We start from the raw sequence: 19,625 nt of genomic DNA on the forward strand, positions 1-19,625 counted from the left end.
CCACTGGCATGTATATACTTTCACCCCACCTTGCAGTAATAGGATTGTCATGATTCATAGACTGTTCCCCCAACTCCACCCCAGTACTTTGGTCTGTTGTTTTCACTACGATATTTATTTAGCTAAACCAATCTGTAAAGGTCTGAGACCCCAGCTATACAAAGGAAGCAATATTTGGAAGAGAATAGCATTATATGCATTGCTGTAAATATTGCATCTGTAAAGATACCTGAGATAAGCAATGAAGGTGTTTTAAACAGATTAGAAATGTCTGAGCTGAGAAAATGAATCTTCGGTTTAGGGAAAAAGCAAAGCAAGGTGACTGGATCCAAAATCAAGTACAGCTGTGACAAAACAGGATTATTGTGGGTGACTTTGCACTATCTTTCACAATTACAGTGTTATTTCCATGTTGGTTGGATTTTAAGAGTCAGTGAAATGTCCATGGAGACATTAGTACGTTTAAGCTTAAGATGAAGAACAATGTTTGGAGTATGAAATGCTTCTTTTCCTCTTAGCTATCCTTTTAACAACTAATCTTGCTTGTTGGTTTTCCACTGTCAGGGTTCAGTGGCTACCACCCACTACCTCTTTCCCCCAGTAAATTTTATGTCCTGAATAAGACTGTCACCAGCCTTGCTCCTGTGTGGTAAAATAAAGCACACACATCCTCCTTTGCTTCCTTTGACCATTTTGTAAACAACTGAAATCTGTCACCCAGAGTTTAAAAAGCAGTTGGGTCCAAATGCTGCAGAATCAGGCTAAGGCTGGGATGTACAAATCTGGCTGTGAGCAAGAAGGGGAGGTTGAATTGGCGTACACAGTTAAATGGATCAATGCATGTAGAGCATCTTAATGCATCTGAGAAAATGGGAAACATTCAGGGAGGCTTTGTAGAATACTATGTAATTTATCTTGTGAAAGGATTCTTTCTATCAAGTTGTATCTTAGCTGGGAGAAGAGAAATTCCTGCTGAGAAGCAAGAGAGGCTGTCTCAGGCCTAGCCAACTCTGTTGTCATTTTCTTTATAAAAATAGAGCAAGTTGTAGGCAACTGTTAGAACTCCTTGGTCATCAAATGTTTGACAAGCAATCCCATATAGCAGAGAAGGAGGATTTGTACAGTTTTCCATCTTGAAGAAGGTCCTCATGACCTTGGTGTCCTATGTCCTTTCTTGATCCTGGTTGCTTGTAGGCAGATTCACAGAGCCATCCACCACTTGTTGATTTCCAGCTGAATATGTGAATTGACTTCACCAGACAGCATCATGAGGAAATCCATACATGGCTTTTGATGAGTAGTGCCTATATGATGTATGTATGTTATCATTTGAATAACAATCATGCATTTGTGAACTGAGCGGCTAACTGGGTGCCAGAATGTATCTGCAAATGGAACAAAAATACAGAGAAATCCCTTGCCTTTTAAAGAGTTGAGACAAATTTGCATGGGAGAAAAAGCACATATGCACAGGCACATCACTTCTTCCTAACTCTTTTGCTCTGGTTTATAAAGGGACTCTTTTGCAGCAGTTGGAAACCTTTGGCTTGTCCACCATGTGCCATGAAATGTGTCTAGGCACTTTCAGAAACAGTTTGATCATACGGTGGCTGACCCTGCTTCAAAGATTGCAGCCAGACTAGTCTTACTTCCTTAGCCCAATGAGAGATGTTGAAGCAGAATTCAGGCAAAAAGATGACTTGGTTTAGTGGGCGAAGTTGCTGAAGAAAGCTCACTGGTATTATCAGAGATGTGTTTTCCTGGCTACAAGTTTATTTCAAAGATACAGCAACATATCCTGTCCTTGGTGCATAGTGAAGGTAGATTTAATAACTGAACCATAGCAATAAACAGTCTTAGGTGGTATGTCTTCTTGAAGGGTTTGGTAATCTGTGCAAATCACAATGTAAAAAAATAGCAAAATTATACAAAAAATATATTTTTAAAAAATAAATAATATAGTAGTGCAAATTAGCCTTTTTTCTTCAGTCCAATTCTTCTTAGGAACAGTAGAAGGTAGCAGAGTGCTATGGCATCCTTCCACAATGTTCTTCTCCATCCTTCCCCCTCACCCACATTCTCCAGACTAACTGGTGGGAGAGGGAAGAGTTGCATTCTGAGGGGTAGCAGTGTGCTCTAGTCAATTTCAGTTGACAAGTCTACAATCCGGATGTGGACAAAAAGGGATGCTGGTGGGATTCCTGTGCCATCCTTGGAAAGAAGGTGTATGTGGCGGTACCCTTTGTGGGAAACAGAAGAAAACAACATATAAGATTGCTTTATACTATCAGATTAGTGGTCCATCTAACAGATTATAGTTGACTTTGACTTGCAGTAGTTCTTTTAGAATTCTGACAGGGATCTTGCCCAGCCCTGCTCCATGAGATCATTTTTTCCAAGAAATAAACTGGAGATACCCTGAACTGATCCTGGGAATATCTGCATGCAAATAACGAGTTCCAGATCCTCTACTATGATACAAGTAGAGGAAACATCATTGCTTGGTTCTATAAACTGCATTGAACCTGGTGTCTCCAGCCCTTTTTTTTTAACTTTCCTAAACTGTCTTGTTTCTGCAAGCATTTTGGATGCAGGAGGGTGAGAACCCAAAACTCTGCAGGTTAACTTGGGAACAGCAGCTATAAACAAAATCCAATTTTTTAAATTTTTTAAAATGTTATTTAAAAAGACAAAAGATAATACATAATAGAAATAAACAGATGCAACAATGGTGAGCAATCGACACATAAGCATCCATAAAAGGTTTCAAATATCTAAAAATAAGTCCACCCGCAGTTGTCATCTATATGCCATACATTGAAATAAAGATAAAATTGTAAGGTCTTCCATCCATTAAATTATGGGAGATGGGTATTTGTCTCTCCAATGCTGTAATATAAGTATTTTAGCTACAATAAGGGCATGGAGAGTCCACTTTCATTGACCATCAGTTAGATTCCAGGATATAGGCAGGTAATTTAAAAGTATGTAATCATCTTCAAAAATCCATAGATATTCTAATACAAAATTAATTCTTCTCAAAAATGTTGAATAACTGGACATAGCCAGAGCATATGCTTAAGAGATGCATCCTGTAAACTACAGTGCCAGCAATTAGACATTAAAATCCAATTTCAGTAGTATGCTGGCTAGTCTAAATACCAAGAACGGAATAAGCCTATCTGCTAGCTGATCTTGAGGATGGAATCAAACAAACTTTTTTCATTGCAGCAGGTAACTTTTAGGCGTCTCATGCTGGCAATTCATACCATAAATTATATGAAGGGACTGATCTGCTTTGGAATCACAAGCAAAATGGAGTATAGCAAGCAGTTCTACATACATGTTTTGAGGGGAAGCAAGTTCTGTTGGGTTTCACTGTTGTGTGGAGGGCTGCACTGTTGTCGCCCTGTGCACTGCCATTCGATACAGTAAGCAGCCATATTGTTTATTGTAGAATACAGCTTATACTACGGGTCTCACCACACAAGACAAAATACACTCAAATTACACAGGTTATTTGAGTGTAATTCGAATGTAATTCAAGTGTATTTTGTCTTGTGTAGTTTGACCCTAACTTTCTTGTTATACACAAATAATCAGTCTTCTCTGATTGATGCTGTCTTTTCAATTGCTTAGGCTCAGAAGCAGATTGATCCTCAGTTCTCCGCAGGAGACTCTCATATGGTAATTCTATGCTAGACTCATGTAGGCAAGGTACTAAGAGGAGACACTCACCTGCTTTGACACTATTTAAAGGCATTGTGTACTGCCCCACAAAGTCATTCCGTGTTGCCTTGTCATAGTCCTCCACCACAAAGCGCAGAAGTGCCAGCTCTGGTACCCTCACTTGGAAGTGAAGAGTCTCACCCCACTGTGGGTTGAATCCTGTCCAGGAAAAAATAAGGTTGGTAGGAATGTGGGCATCACACAGGGCCAAGCTACACATGACGAATGACACTTGAACAGCAAGTGTATTTCTCCTTGTTCACTTGCCCTCCACTCAATCCACTTGCCATTCAAGTGTCATTCGTCATGTGTAGCTTGGCCCTCAGTATCTCCTTGTGCATTTCCTCAAGCCATTCCCAATCTTACACAACTATTTTCTTCAGTACCTCTTTTTGGATTCCTAATACGGTTGCCAACTGCCTGAAGAAAAATGGCCTCTTCTGTTAATAGAGGCTTAATAGGAGGTTATATACTAGGTGATGTTATTCACTTCCAAAAAGTTTCAGCTGCCCATTTCTACACATCATGCCTCTCTTAAAGAGATGGGCCATTTTTCTCCAGGCCTGTTGGCAGCCTTATACCTAACCTCTTCCCTCCAACTGCCATTCCAAAGTTAACCTTTCAGACTCAGTTTCCTTTCCCAAGTCTTTCCAAACAACAGGTGGGTGAATTGTGAGATAATAGCTGCCAGCTTGCCATCTAGGCTGAATGTTTGTCTCCTCATCTGTTATGTAATGCTTAGGTGTGGTTTTGGTCAGGAGCCGAAGGGCTGTTGTCCTGAGGGTCATAGACTAGAGCTGTCAGGAAGATATCCTAGCAAGGAGAAAGAGGGACAAATATCGGCTTTGCATATAAGAACCTTCCCTCTTTCTTCTCCTGTTTGTCTGTACTTTATTGTACTTCTATTTGTTGTTGAGACCCACATTGGTTCCTCATTTGGGAAGAAAGGAGGGATATAAATGAATAAATGTCTATTCATGAAATGAAATCATTCACCCTCTTTGCATTCCTTTCTGCCCCTTTTTATTGACCAAGCTTATTTATAAAGCCACTATTTGAATAAATGTATGAGAGAGAGGTGGAAGAAGTCTGTAATCCATAGGTTTGTAGTCTGAAACCTGTCAGAGTATTTGTTTTCCTAAATTGAACTTGCTTTTCAAAATGGCCCAGAAAATTTCTAGCCTTCAAGAAAGCAGAAAAATATTTGAAAACATGAGAGATAATGAGTGTCTATCGCTTTTTTTAAAAATCCCAACCTTTTATCCCTCAGGATGGTGGACATGATTCTCCCCTCCTCCATTTTATCCTCTCAACTCTCCTGTGAGATAGGTTAGTCTGTGATTGGTCAAGGTCTCCTAAAAAGTTTCACAGATGAAAATAACAGGAGTTTTGTACAATTTTAAAGAATAACAAATTTTATTCCAGCACATGCTTTTGTGGACAAGAGTACACTTCTTCAAAATAAGTAGATCCTCATAGGCATACCTTTTATGTTGGAGATAAAGAAAAATGAACAGCACAGATGAGAGGAAATGAAATTAGAAAGTACAGAACATGTGTGTTACATACCATCAAGTTAAAGTACAGGGAAAAATGTAATAAGGTAAAATATAAATCTAATAAAAAAGCCAAAGCAGTTTGGCTTAGTGGGTATTCTCTCATTGCATCTAAAGAAGTGGGTGCTGATCCTCAAAGGATTATCCTAAAATAAAATTTGTTAGTCATTAAAGACTCCTGTTTGTTTATGCTACAATAGCTAACGCAGCTACTCCTCTGGAATAATTTTCATAGGTGAATGTGGGTTTGAACACAGGTTTACCCAGTCTTAATGCAGTATTCTACAACAGAAGAGACCAAGGGGTAGTTTAATCCAGAGAAAATACTAAACAGCAATGACTTGACTAAGTCTCAGTGAAATCAATGGGACTATTCAGTTGCTGAAAGTCACGTACCATTTTGTGGTTTTCAAAGGGACCATGATACAACTAAGGCCATTTCTCCACATCTTAAAAATAGTGTCCCATTCACAGAACACTGGCGGCTTCTTTGCGCAATTTCTGACGTCACCTGGATGCAGGCAGTTGTGATTCCATATTTATAGTGCCATGAAAACAGAATTATCACTGCCTGCATCCAGGTGACGTCAGAAATTGTGCAAAGAAGCCGCCAGTGTTCTGTGAATGGGACACTATTTTTAAGACTGACTGACACCATTGAGCGTATAGGCACTATGCACTTTGAATGTTGACTCTGAAATTGACTACATTAACTTTTGTGATAAAAAGGACCCAATAAGGTGGCTTTCCGTAACCGCTTTGAGAAAGGGGCATCCGGAACGGGAACCTTATGCTGGCGTACCCGTCAGCAGTTACGTGGAAGTTATGATAATAAGGATTTGTAATTGTGAAATATTATTGTATGCGATTCTGCACTGAGAAATAATATACCCTAGTGGTTGAAATAAATTGCACTGTTTGTATAAACTTGTGTAAATTGGATGTTGCAAACTGGTATAATATATACTACTTAGTTAGTTGGGCACGGTTGTATACAATTAGTTGTGTTGGTTGTTCCGTGCCTCTCTCTTGTTTTTGTGTGCATCCAGGTGACATCTGAAATCACACGAAGAAACAGCCAGCATTCCATGAGTGGGGTGCTATTTTTAAGATGTGGGGAAACAGCCTAAGTTTCACAGGCCTGGGGTCAATGATTGTCTCAGACTGGGAGTTTAAAAGAAGGGGTGATCATTATCTTTCCATTGCTCCGACCAGTTTGCCCAGCACTTTTCCCTTGGCCTCCACTACTCCAGTTTTTGCCAAAACTTGGAATTCATTGAAGCACTTTTAAAATGGTTATTTATGCACCTTATTAATTAATTTTGATATAAAGAATTTTGCTAGAAAAATTGTTTTATAATTTGGGACATGCAATGTATTTATAATAGTTAGCTTTTCATGGCTTATTACTTCTTTCCAAAACTTGGAATTCTACAAAAATTACCATGATGAAAGTAAAACAAGTTTAATAAATAAACACATTAATCTCATGGTAGAATTTACTCTTCTCCACTAGAGTATATTTTTGGCACAGATTAAACCAGGAATTTCATTCACCTATCTTGAACAAGAGAAGTTCAATGGACTCTCATGAGCTGTGACATTTGTTAGGCAAATACATAACCCCAGCAGCTGTCACTCAGCTAGGCTTTCCAACAACGAATGGAGTAGTTTACCATTGTTTTCTATGTATTTGGTCTCCTGCTTGGCACTATCATCAGGGACCCCATGGATTTCCACCCGCACCAGTGGATCGACTATGGAGCCTTCTTTGCTGTTGGGCACTTTGGGGAGCTGTTGTCCACTTATCACCTAGAGAAATCATATGAGCATGAAAGAACAGGCAAGACTCTATGTATAAGAGTTGGAATGCATCCACAGCACCACATTTTATATCCTATGCCATACACAATGATGGCCTGAAGCAAAAAAGGTTGGACACTATGGTTTTAAACTCTTAGGAACTGAAAAATCATTACTTATTTGTCCAGCATCCCAATATCAGCTTATTGAATGGCACTTCACTCAACTGCAGAGAAGAAAGACACCTAAGTAGCTGAAACAAAGTGGAAGGGATGGAACCTTCATTCTCTTCAATGGAAAGAGTCACACTAGAAAACATATACAGTGTCAAAGCAAGGGATTGGATAAAATATTGAAACAGGCTTCCGTGCAAGGGAAGTTTGCTATCATGTATAGTCTATTGGTCCTTAACATGAATAATCAATACTACATTAATATTTAATTGCATTTTATATTGTAATTTATCCTGAGCCCTAGAAATTAAGTAGGCAAAAATGGATTTTTAAAAAACTAGGAAAAGGACATTGCTTGATGATAGAGCACATGTGGATGCTTCCGAATGTTTTTATTTACATAATTCAGTAACTGCAGTTTATTCCAAAGTGGTATATATCCTACTAAAATCATATGAAAGTTATCAACAATAAAATTAGTAAGAAATAACCCAAAGCAATTAAATAAAACACAAGATCAAGTAAAAAGTAGAGTAAGTAAAAAAAAATAAGGATCAAGAAAACAACAATGAAATGCTAGTTATAAAGGATAATTGAGACAAGTTCAATTTCTGGCATTTCCAGTACAAAAAGCTCTCAGGTGGTGGGGGGAGAGCTACCCCAGTGAGTTAGAATGGACAATACTGAGCTAGATGGATCAGTGATCAAGTATAAGGAACCTTCACATTTCAAAAGTCATTCTTTGAACTATCCAAGGTCCTGTTAACAAAGGCATGAGCAAAAGGTTCATGTGTTACCTGAATGGCTAAGCTCAGCACACTGTCACCCCTACTTTGTGGGTTGTCAGGGCTGAAGACTGTCTCTGTAGTCCTCATGAAGCTTGGTTTCAACACATAGCCACAGTGGCCATTTTGACTGAAGAGCCCATCACACAAGTCCATCTCTGTACCAGCTGTCTGAAAATTCAAGGCCACTGAAAAGAGGGGAAACAGGAATGCCTTTCAGACCAAAAGCAACAGAAATAGAAGCAGAGATACTGCTAGCTCCTTCCATGCAAGGCCCAAACTACACATTACAGGGAAACATATGAGTATTACCAACTTACATCTTCATAATAACACGCAGCTAAAAAGAAACACATATGCACAAAGACATCATTGCATCAGTACTTCCCTATTCCATTTCACTGGTTGCTTCTTTAACCCAAATCCTGACTTCCACCATCCTGTGTCACTGTTTGAATGCTAGCTTTATTTGTAAATCTGAAGGCAGCAAACTCAGCCATCTGAAAAGTAGACCTTCTTCCCCCACTTTGGTCAAATGTAAGTTGGCAGTACTAACCAATACCCTGAAGTTATAAGTTGGAGGTTTGCTTAGCGTTAAGAGTCCTTCAAAGGGCCAAGTTAATTGCAGAACAGAAGTTTCTGCTCTGCAGAAGTTTGACAAGGTGGTAAAGGAGCTTAGTAAAAAGGGAGAGTGACTTTTCTTCCCTGGTGCTTGTACCCCATGCATACCCATCTGGCACCCCACATTCCACATCTCCTGGGGGTTGTAATTGGAGGAGTCGGCCCGGATCCCACTGGGATAGATCCGTGTCAGCTGCCAGGCATTGTGGCGGACAAATTCATTACCTGCAGGAAGTACAACAACAGTTAGGAAACCAGGATTGCCCTATGCAGTGAGCTAAGTTGGAAGGCATTTGAACTGGGATTCAGGAGGTCTTTACGTTAGATTTTCCTGACAAAGGCCTAAACCAAAATTGAACTGAGATGAATGGATCAATGTCAAACCCCAAAATGACCTGAAGAAACTCAAGGAAATAAGTGATGAGAAAGGCTGTTCTGTTACAGAGTATTAATGTGTGAGCTGAAGAGGAAGAAATGAAAAGTTCTTTTCCACAAGTGCTGCTCTACTTAAGGTAAACAGGATCCACACTAATGGACCCAACACTTGATCTTTGGGGGAGTTTCACATGCCCATCAATGCCTGGCCCACATTTCTTGCCTGTCAACTGCCCCTCTTCTCCATTTTCTCACCAGCCTCTCGGATGAGTTTGCGTGTCTTGGATTCTGTGAAGGACGACATCTCATAGGGCTTGTAGTAGGTACGGGAGTGTTGGAAGCTAGAGAAGGGCACACTCTTGCAGTAGATAATACACGCTGAAAGCTCCTCAGAGAGGGACTGCTTGGATTTCTGCAAAGAATGTGATTTGTAAGTTATGTCTTCATGTGTATGCAGATTCAAAGAGAAGGGGAAAAGATACACATATTAAAGTGAGAGATCTCTGAGAGATGGTTGTATTACAGATTCCCTGATGAAGCTGCATATGAAATATGTAGGAAATTTTGAATAATATAATTATTTTCCCACTGCACCATTTTGTTCTTTGATTCTGCATTGGTGCAACCCGCTCTTCTGCACTACATGTGCATGCAGACATGGAAGTGTCTCCCATGTAGCGCTATCATTTCTTTTTTTTCCCCAGCAGGGTTCTCTATTGTTAACTGACATATGGTTGGTGGAAATTCAAGATGAGAATTGCCTGGCACACAGATGCTCCAGCTGTTGAATTTCTGTCTTTAAAGCATCTGTTATTTTAGATGGTATCCCTTTAAAAAAAATCAGAACTGGCTCGTTTGAATATTATAGATTAGAAGACAGGTGATAGGAAGGGAACATCTTTTAACTTCCTTGATAGAACTGCTGAAACCAAATGACTTAAAATCTGTATGTATTGGGGTGTAAGCAAGTTTGTCCTGTCTTCACAGTGGGTTTGGGTGGCCTCTGGAGAATCGTCAGAGCTCACTGTTTCCCCAAACTACCTTGTATGTAGGAGCCTTCAGTTGCTACTTCTGAGTTGGCACTATCTAAAAAGAGTCACCTGTCCAGAATGATCACATACCTTTTCTTTCTTTTTGGCTTCATTCCGCAGTATTTCCCCCTCCTCTGACTCCAGCTCCTCCTCCTCCTCCTCAGATTCCTCTCCCTCAGGCTCCTCATCCAGCTGCCCATTCAAAGAATCCTCTAGGCACCCAATCTTTTTCCCCTTCAGAATGATCTTGCCTCTCAGTTCCTGTGTATGGACACACAGTCCTTAGAAGGGCAGAAATTGTACTTCTCATCATGGGGAGTGGATTCCCTTGTTTCCAGCAACTCTCCCTCAGCCCAGCAGCCATTTTCTCCTGAGTCTACCATTAAAACTACATCTTTCACAACTGCCATGTCAGTCCCTCCTGTGTTTCTAGCAAACGTCCTTCTGAAACAGCATGTTGATGCATTAGAATTAAATGGCCAATATTCTAATGCCCCTATACAGCTCTCGTTTGGAATACTGTGTACAGATCTGGTTGATGTATCTCAAAAAGGACATAGCAGAGGTCAAAAAGGGCAACCAAAATGATTAAGGAACTGGGACTTTTCAATTTAGAAAAAAGAAATGATTGAGGAGGGCATGAAGGAGGTTTATAAAATTATGCATAAGGCACTGTCACTTATAATTCTTATAATCCTTTATAATCCTGGAACTCAGGGACAGCAGTGAAGTTGATGGGCAATAGATTCAGGACAGACAAAAGGAAAAACTTTAAATCAACGTATAATTAAAATGTGGAATTCGCCACCAGAGGATGGGTAGTGAAGGGCATAAACATAGATGGCTCTAAAAGGAGGATTAGACAGTTTCATGGAGAATATCAACTGGCCATGGCAACTAAAGGGGATCTCCATATTTAGAGGCAGTAAACCTATGTATACCAGTGCTAGGAGGCAGCATCAGGGAAAGGCCTTGACCTCTATGCCCTGTTTGCTGGCCCCCCAGGGCAACTGGTTGGCAACTGGGTGAAAAAAAATGCTGGATTAGCCGGACTACAGGCGTGATCCAGCAGGGGTCTTCTTAAGTTTGTTCTCCATCTTTCACCACAAATTTACTTCCCAAACTCCTTAAGTGCCCCAATACATCTCCTTCCTACCCCAATCTAAACCAGACCTTTTGTTCCCCCCATTTTCTACCTAATGTTCCTATAAAACATTTCTAAAAAAACAGCTCCCACAAAAACTCTGTTTGAATCCATTCCCATCTTTTTACTTACCTTAATCCTTGCTCTTCTCATTTCCATCACCTTTGACTCCTACAACTACCAGTATTAAAGGTTCAGACTGATTAAGGACATCAGGGCATATGAAAGTTGTTGACTTGGCCCTGTCTTCTGTAATTGTGATTTGGCTATTTAAGCTTAGTGAGAGGGCAATCCATTGACCATACCATATCCCTACCTCAGGGGAAGGCAATTGCACAGGGACTCGCCCATCAATGGTGGTGACAAGGAGCTGCTCTCCCAGAATGCCTTTCAGCTGCTGTGCCATGACATCCTGCTGCTCTATGCTGCAGTGATTCTCAATTGATAGGATGATAGGGTAATCAGAAACCTGCAAGACCAAACCCACAAGAAAATGAATGAAGCAATGAGGGTTCAAGAGTGGAACACAGAGAGTAGGGACAGAAGGATGGGAATGAGAATGCTGCAAAGACCAGTGAGAACTGAAGAACATTCTGGAGGGACAGTAAGCTGCCCTTATACCCACAATAAGTTGATTTTTAGGGAAGAGATATTGGAGGAGGGAATGAAGTCATTGCAAGGATGTGTCAAACCAGAGTATCACTGACATATTCTTGCAATGACTTCATTGGGAAGAGATAATGGGAAGATTGGATCCTGTGATTTGTCCACAGGAGATTCTCTTGGATCTTCACTGTGTTCCCCTCCTCCAACAGCATTTCCAACCCCAGAAAAGTAACTTTCCTTGGTCACAGGAATCTAGTGGACCAATAGCAACAGGGACTGGGAGACTGCAATGTGGAGGGGGAAGGAAATGAAGTGGCTCTTTCTGACTTTTCTGTCAGTGCAGCTCTATTGATGGAAGAAGGGAGAGAGACTGATTTCACTCCTTTCCCCCTCCCTGTTGCAGCCTCACAAGCCACATGGCTATTCGTCCACACAGCTCCTATGACCCCATGAAATGGCTGCTGGGGTCAGGGGAATGTAGCTATGATCTACAGTTCTTGTGTATATAGATCACAGGCTTCAACCATGGTTGTGCCCCACGTACAACTACAGGGTAAGATGTGAGTAATGGTAAAATGGGAATGCATATTTATAAATTTGGGATACAGTATGAAAAAAAGGGAATATTCATTGTAAATTTAATTCAGAGAGCCAGTTTGGTGTCGTGGTTAAGAGCAGCACCTGTTTGTGCTTGATGACCCACTTTGCTAAGAGTCGAGGCCTAATCCTCTTGCCTGGGGTCAGGCACAGCCATGTGGGGTTGGTGGTGGTCAGGGTTGGGTTCAGCAAGGTGCTGACGGTGGCTTGATCAGTGCAGCAGCGTGCCCCACCACCCACTGGGAGGTCTTGGCTGCCATGTAGTTCTCTAGCAGGGCTATCATGTCCTTCAATGAGATAAATTTAATCTGTAGAAACCCAGGCATGAACCTCCCTGGAAAAAATCTGCATCACTTGTTCAGACACCACCTTCTCAACCACTGCCACTTCCCCTGGAGTCGTTGGCCCAAGATATTGGGATGCCAGCTTTTAGCTTGACTATCATAATTTAGGGATGCTCTTCCTTCCACCAGGCAGAGACTGGAATTGTTGGCAAAATGTCTGGTCTGTAATCTCATACTGGTCAAATATGGTAGTCTTAAGAATGTCATTCCTTGGAGAGGCTCTACAGGGCTGCCTGGGCTTTGCTGGTGAGATAAGGGCCCAGGATGTAGGTCCACTGGGCCCTGGGCCAGTAGACAGCTTCAGCCATCTATTCAAAGATCTCCAGATATGCCTCCATGCCCTCTTCTGGTGTCAAGTTAGTCAATTGGAACAGGGGGACCAGAACACTCCTCTTTGTCTCTTGGTGGGTGGCCCCAGCAAGAGGTGAGTGACCTCCCATGCACAAGAAAAGTCTCCAATCCTGGAAGCCTGGGTCTCCTGCTGCTGGGCAACTATGTCCCACAGTAGCTTCTGCTGGTGCGCAGCCAGTCATTGCCCAAACTGGGTGAGGTTCATGGTCAAAGGGGCCTCCGCTGGTGGAGGGGTCTCTGGGGCAGGCAGGAACTGTAGCGTGGCTGGTGCAATCTGTGGACAGGAAGTCATCCTGTCTCTCAGTAGGGTCAGAACCTGGCACCAGCTGCTTCCACCCTAATCCCTTTTAAAGGGGCTGAGAGGAAGCCTCAGAAATGGAGGAGAAGGCAGTTGGCTTCCACCCCAATCCCTCTCCCTCCCATGTGCCTCTTTCTCTGTCGCCCTGTTGAGGGTGGGCTTTTCCTCTCTGGCTGCTCACCTGGACAAAGTTTAAAGGCCATGCCAGGGCTAGTCCTACCCTGGGCTCCAACAACCCCCTCTCCATTCCCTAAGGGGCAGCTGAGTCTTCCAATGGGCTTCCTGGGCCCGGGGGGCTCTGCTCTCCCAGTCCTATTAATGCCCTGTCATATGGGCTTCTATGTGGCAGGGCAGGTGTCTCACTGACAGCTCCCACATGAGCAGCAGTGGGTGAGCACCCCAGCTGCCAGCCTCCCATGGGAGCAGAAGTAGGCCTTGTGTGAGCTGCAGTCCCTCTTCACTGGGCCTCACTGAAGACTGACTTTCTTGGGACAGCTTCTCTGGTCTCAATGCTGTCCCCGGGGCCCCATCCTCTGTCACTTCAGCAACTTCCCTCCTGGTTAGCTTCTTCAGTCCATAGCTGTTTCGGGGACATCTGATGGCCCCGGCATCATCTTCCTGGTGGGCCAGTTTATCAGCATCACAGGTGAATGCAGAGCCAGCAGGACTAGCTCCAGACAATCCTCTACATCAGAATTCCCCACTCCCTGTAACACAGCAGTCCTCATTCCAGTATGGGGATTATAAAGGGTCACCTCACCATATTCCCTCTTGACTACATACATATCTCCCTTTTGACTCTGTACAGCTTTCCTTTTGTACATCCTCCACCATTCCACCCTAGTGACCCCCCCCCCACTCACTGGCAGACAAAAGCCACTTGTCCCTGATGACTGAAGAGTCCAATCTACCTGGAAGGCATATTTCTCAAGAGTTGACACTACTTCCCTGAAGGGAATCTTGGAGGTGAAAGTATGGCCATGGTAGACAATTGGCTCCCCATTAGGCCCATCCCAGCAATCCACTTCTAGGCACCGGCAGCCACGTTTCAGAGCCCTGCAGGAGAGAGAAGGCAATTCATGAGTCCTTCCTGCCCTCCTGATGTATGTGAAATGCCTTCAGCTGCTAGCCTAAAACATGGGGAAAACACTTTTTATTAGCCTCTATGAGCCAAGCTACAAGTGACGAATTACACTTGCCTGGCAAATGAACAGACTCATGTGTATTCCTCCCTGTTCACTTGCCATTCACTTGCTCTCCAATTGATCAAGTGATGCGCAAGTGAACAGGGAGGAATACACGTGAGTCTGTTCACTTGCCAGACAAGTGTAATTCGTCACTTGTAGCTTAACTCTATGGTCGCTGCTAAGTTTTCTGAGGTCAAAGACTCTAGTTATACCTAGCATTGTCAACCTCCAAGCAGGGCCTGGAGATCTCCCAGAATTATAATTGATCTCCAGACAACTGAGATCAGCTTTACTAGAGAAAATGGCTGCTTTGGAGGGTGGACTCTAAGGCATTATACCCTACTGAGGTCCCTCCCATCTCCAAAACCTGCCCTCCCCAAATCTCTAGGAATTTCCCAACCCAGAACTGGCAACCTTATACCTCACTTTTGTTCATCTGAAAACTTGCACTAATTGTATCAGGTAGCTCGCCACCTTTTGGCTGCATGATGCTTATGAAAAGGTCACTAAACTGTCTACTGATGTAATACAAAAACAGAGCAATGGTCCTTCGGCTCTAGGATCAGTCCAGCTTTTTCACAGCTTTGCAGCTTTGACAACCATGCATGCCAGCAATCAAATGCCAGGTGAGCCACCAATCTTGTCCTTTCCCATGTTTTAAGTGGTTTCAGAATTTCCTGGGTTTTTTTAAATAAAAATGCTGCATCAACTTTCATGCCTTTATTTGTTCATTTGCAACCTTAATTTTAAATGATAATTTCTAAACGTTTTTAAAAGGAATAGGATTATAATTTTAATACCTGTGAAAAAATTAGGCTGTTTTATTGCATTGTTTTTAAGTTTTTAATCAAGTTTTATTGCATTATACTGTTTTTATTGCATAGTTTAACTTGGGACTCTGTCTTGAGTCACCATGAGAAAGGTGGACTATAAATGGAGCGAGTAAATAAATAAATTATACCAAGTATTGAGGATTCTAGGTGACATCACAGGAGGCTTCCCTATCAGAACCTTGCACAGGCAACTTTTCGTTTATTCGTTTAAATACAATTTTAAAACATTAATCCTAAATCTCACTTTTCTGTTATAAACAGAGACTCATGGGATGCCTTGACAGACTTTACCCCCAGGAAACAGTACCCAGTTTCCTGAGGGTAGATGACTGTGGAAGGCAATGGCAAACCATCCCATAACAAAAAGTCTGCCAAGAAAATGTCGTACTGCAACATCCCCCCATGGGTCAGTAATGACTCAGTGCTTGCACAAGGTACTACCTTTACATTTTATCATGGGAGCATACAATAGCTTCCGCTTGGAAGTTGCAGAACTATTTCCAGAGAGTGATAGTGAATGAGTCGAAGCTGCTTCCAAGCCCAGCTCCACTGTCCTATATATGTTAAATTTGTTTTCACCCTAACTGTGAGAAGCAAACATCAGTACCTTGAAAATGTAAGTACCTTTCTGTACTCTCATAGCATGATCATTTGCAATTTTTTCCTGACAGAGGCTCTTGTGCCTTTAACACTAGTAGGTTGCTGAGAAACCCAACTGAACATTTTTTCTTACTATAATGAGCTGTTGAGCTCATTGTTAAAGGCACAGGAGGTTTTATTGGGAAGGAGGCAGCACTTCTGCATGCCACTTGTGTCCTGCAAGTAGCTTGGCTAGTCATGGCTTTATAATTGCAGGACTGACAAGTTGGAACAAGCAGGATCCTGAAGTGGCATGTAATTGCGGGGGTTTGTGGACTGCAGGGTTTGGATGTGCACTGAATGCTCTATTGATGCACCTTAACTTGCACAGTGTTCCAGGCAATTCCATTTTATGCCATGGGTAGGGGCTGTGTGCCTCCTGGCCAGGATCTCAATGTTGCAAAAAGAAGACTCAAACCCAACAGTATGGGGCTTTTCAATAAAATGGTGAGGCTGGGGCATTTGACTGAGGTGAGAGACAGGCAAAAGTGTAGGAGGAAGGGGACAATTGAAGTTCAATCCAAATGCTAGACAGATAAGGGATGTGCAGACACTGAAGCAAGGAACAGGATGGTCAGGGTTAAAGAACAAGAGAGCAGCTGGCAGAGCCAGCATCAGAGGAGAAATCAGCAAGAGGAAAGCAAGGAGAGAATCCATGAGTCTCATTAAAAAGTGCTTTGTTGCACACCTTCTATTGAGAAAAAGTTCATCTAAGAATATGAAAGGACAGCATCCAACTGTGGGCCAAGCTACACATGACGAATGACACTTGAATGGCAAGTGGATTGAGTGGAGGGCAAGTGAACAGGGAGAAATACACTTGCTGTTCAAGTGTCATTCGTCATGTGTAGCTTGGCCCTGTGGTAGTGGTGGACCAAGACAAAGATCTAATAAAACTGTTTGGGCCCTGGGAAGCCTCTGGTCTCTGATGCAGAATCAAAGGCTCAGGGAGCAGATTCCAGCAAGCCCAGAGTTTGAATCTACCCATGACTGACCACCCTGAAACTCTGGTGTCCTTTCCATGAGGTACCAAGTGAATGTGAGTAAAAACTTTTGAGAGAAGAGATTGTATTGGGTTCTGTTGTGGGAGGAGGCTAAGTACCTATGGATGTACTCTTCCACCTGACCTTTGAGTGTGATACCTGATATATCCCTCAATGCTGCTCTGCCCTCGCAGTTGGTCCTCCATCAGGTACGTGTTGTGGGAGGAGGAGATAAAGTAATGGCAGAGGGACTGCGACATGTCCTGGAAGACCGTCCTGTGCTCAGGGTTGAAGATGGAGCCATCTGGCGAGCACAGGTACATGAGGAATCCATCTATACTCAGGACGTGGCGAGCCTTAGCTGTGTGTGGGGAAAGCCAATGGAGAAAGAAAAAACATCAAAAGAAATGGGTTTCCAAGCAACAATGGGCAGGAAAAACCTTTAAACTGGACAAAGTCAGTGAACCAGATTGACCAGGAAAAAGCAGGCATGAAGGTAATTTCTATGGAAACAAATGTCACAAGAATGATGAACATAGTGTTGTTTTTTAAAAAGAGATATAGTGAGGCTAGAACAAAAAGGAGTCTTGTGGAACCTTAAAGACTAGGTTTTTTGTTTGTTTGTTTTAGCTTAAGCTCTCATGGACTAGAGCCCGCTTCATTAGACACATGAGGTGGATACTCAGCAGGCAGATATGGTTATGGAGGGAAAACATGGGGCTGTAACCACACACACACACACACACTCCCATCATGAATATATGGGATTTACAATGCAATCCTAAGAAGAATTTTACCATTCTAAATCTATTGAAGTCAATGGACTTACAATGGTAACTTGGTAAGTATTAGGGCTTAGAATGGTAACTCTTGTGTCTGAGGAAATAAGGTGGGATATAAATATTTTAAATAGATGAATGAATGAACACCCTCCAGCTAAGGACTGCACTGTCACAGGTACAGTTTGCAAAGTGCTACTGATGCCCTTTTAGGATTCCAGAGCCAACCTGCACTAGCCCTGGATGTTTGTCCAGACTGTGGCCCCAACAACTCTCCCTCCTCCCCCCCACCTGTCTCAGATGGCTCGTATCTGTCAATAAGCTCCATGGCCAACTCCTCAATGCCATTGCTCTCCATCTGCTCCTGCTCCAAGAAGTCCACAAACTCCAGCAGTGTCAGCTTCTTGCCATCCTTGGAGTACTCCTGGAAGATCTTGAGCACCTCATCTCGCTGAGTTAATGCTTTGTAGAACAGCACAAACTCCTCCCCTTCCAGTGTCCCTGTCTTGGATTTGTCAGCCATCTGCAAGGAATGGAGGGGTCTCACTATTGAGGTCCTTGCACAGGTTGGAGAGCATTGGAAATCAAACAAGCAGTGTCAGGGATCTGGTGCTACTGATGGTCTCTCTTTGAAACAGGCTACTACCTAACACCAACTAGGGACTGTACAGTACATAGAAATAGTGTGGTCCTTGCCCATTTAATCAATGTTAAACTGGCACGATAGGATTAGAGGAGCAGAAAGGGAAGAGGGCAGGGAATGAATGTACAGTTGACAAGTATGAAAGGTTCAGAAAAGGATTTATTAAAGCAGCGGGTCTTTAGGAAGGATATGAAGACCAGAGGAGTGGTGGCTTGATGACTAGAGATGGGAGATGTGGCATGGGAAACATAACAAAGCAGTCGGGCTTCTGCAAAGCAGAAGGAATTTAAGGGGAGGCAAATAAGGAAATATTGTTAGTTGTCATTCTCTGTGATTACAGTCAGACTTGTTCACATTTGCTAGCAATTGCTGTGTTAGTCCCAAATAATGAGACAGCAGAAGGTGAAATCATATTAGTTCAGGGCAGTGCCACCTGTTACATGATGCTTCTTATTGACTTCTTGAATTATATTTAACATGGGTGCTAGTGCTGCAATTTAAAGTGAAGATCAGCTGGGTGTGTTCTATTTAGTCTTTTTCTTTTGTATAATTTTCTAGCTGAAAATCTCCACCCCCACCCCCACCCCAACTGCTTTTTGTCCTATTGGGGAATGAGATATATTATGAAAGTTCTTCTTAATAGAGGTAAAAGCAGCTAAGGAGTAGCAATTTTCAGTTGGAAGATTGAGAAGGGGGGGGGAGGTTAAATAGTTCCCTTTGCTCTCAGACCCAGTCTTCCCCTTTAAATGGCAGCCCCAGCAGCTGTAGTGCATATCTTTTTGTTTAAAAATTAGTAAAAAGGATCACTGTGAAATGTGTAGTTCTACTTTTAAGCTGGTACTGAACTCAAGAGAAGCAAAATTTCACTTACAACACAGGTTCTTATTACCAGTGACAAATTAAAGTTGAGAGAAAGTGACATGTCAAGGCCACCCAAGTGAATACATGGTTAACATATCACTTGATCCAAACATTCTGTCCTCTGAAAAGATTCTGGATCCCAGACTGGCTATTTTAAATAACAGTGAAAGTACAACCTATCAGAACTGTGGAGATATCATACAAAGGTATGGTGTGTCCTTCTACTCTCCCTCTTATAACTGACTAGGAAAGCTTGGGCTGGATATATTTGTTCCATGCAACTGTGT

General features: G+C 42.4%; 1 protein-coding gene across 1 annotated transcript in view; it reads right to left on the reverse strand.

The window, feature by feature from the left end:
• Positions 1 to 1,268: 1,268 nt before the first annotated feature.
• Positions 1,269 to 19,625, reverse strand: part of PLCD4 (phospholipase C delta 4) — a 69,498-nt gene continuing 51,141 nt past the window's right edge. The window contains exons 6-16 of the mRNA XM_054971679.1: positions 18,126 to 18,357; positions 17,215 to 17,416; positions 14,325 to 14,469; positions 11,534 to 11,686; positions 10,164 to 10,334; positions 9,298 to 9,454; positions 8,776 to 8,892; positions 8,059 to 8,234; positions 6,962 to 7,097; positions 3,739 to 3,888; positions 1,269 to 2,240 (exon numbers count right to left, since the gene is read on the reverse strand). Coding sequence (XP_054827654.1) covers positions 2,137 to 2,240; positions 3,739 to 3,888; positions 6,962 to 7,097; positions 8,059 to 8,234; positions 8,776 to 8,892; positions 9,298 to 9,454; positions 10,164 to 10,334; positions 11,534 to 11,686; positions 14,325 to 14,469; positions 17,215 to 17,416; positions 18,126 to 18,357 — 1,743 coding nt within the window. The 3' untranslated portion in view covers positions 1,269 to 2,136. The remainder of the gene's footprint in view (positions 2,241 to 3,738; positions 3,889 to 6,961; positions 7,098 to 8,058; positions 8,235 to 8,775; positions 8,893 to 9,297; positions 9,455 to 10,163; positions 10,335 to 11,533; positions 11,687 to 14,324; positions 14,470 to 17,214; positions 17,417 to 18,125; positions 18,358 to 19,625) is intronic.

This window comes from Eublepharis macularius, chromosome 2, assembly GCF_028583425.1.
Source record: "Eublepharis macularius isolate TG4126 chromosome 2, MPM_Emac_v1.0, whole genome shotgun sequence".
Classification (NCBI taxonomy): Eukaryota; Metazoa; Chordata; class Lepidosauria; order Squamata; family Eublepharidae; genus Eublepharis; species Eublepharis macularius.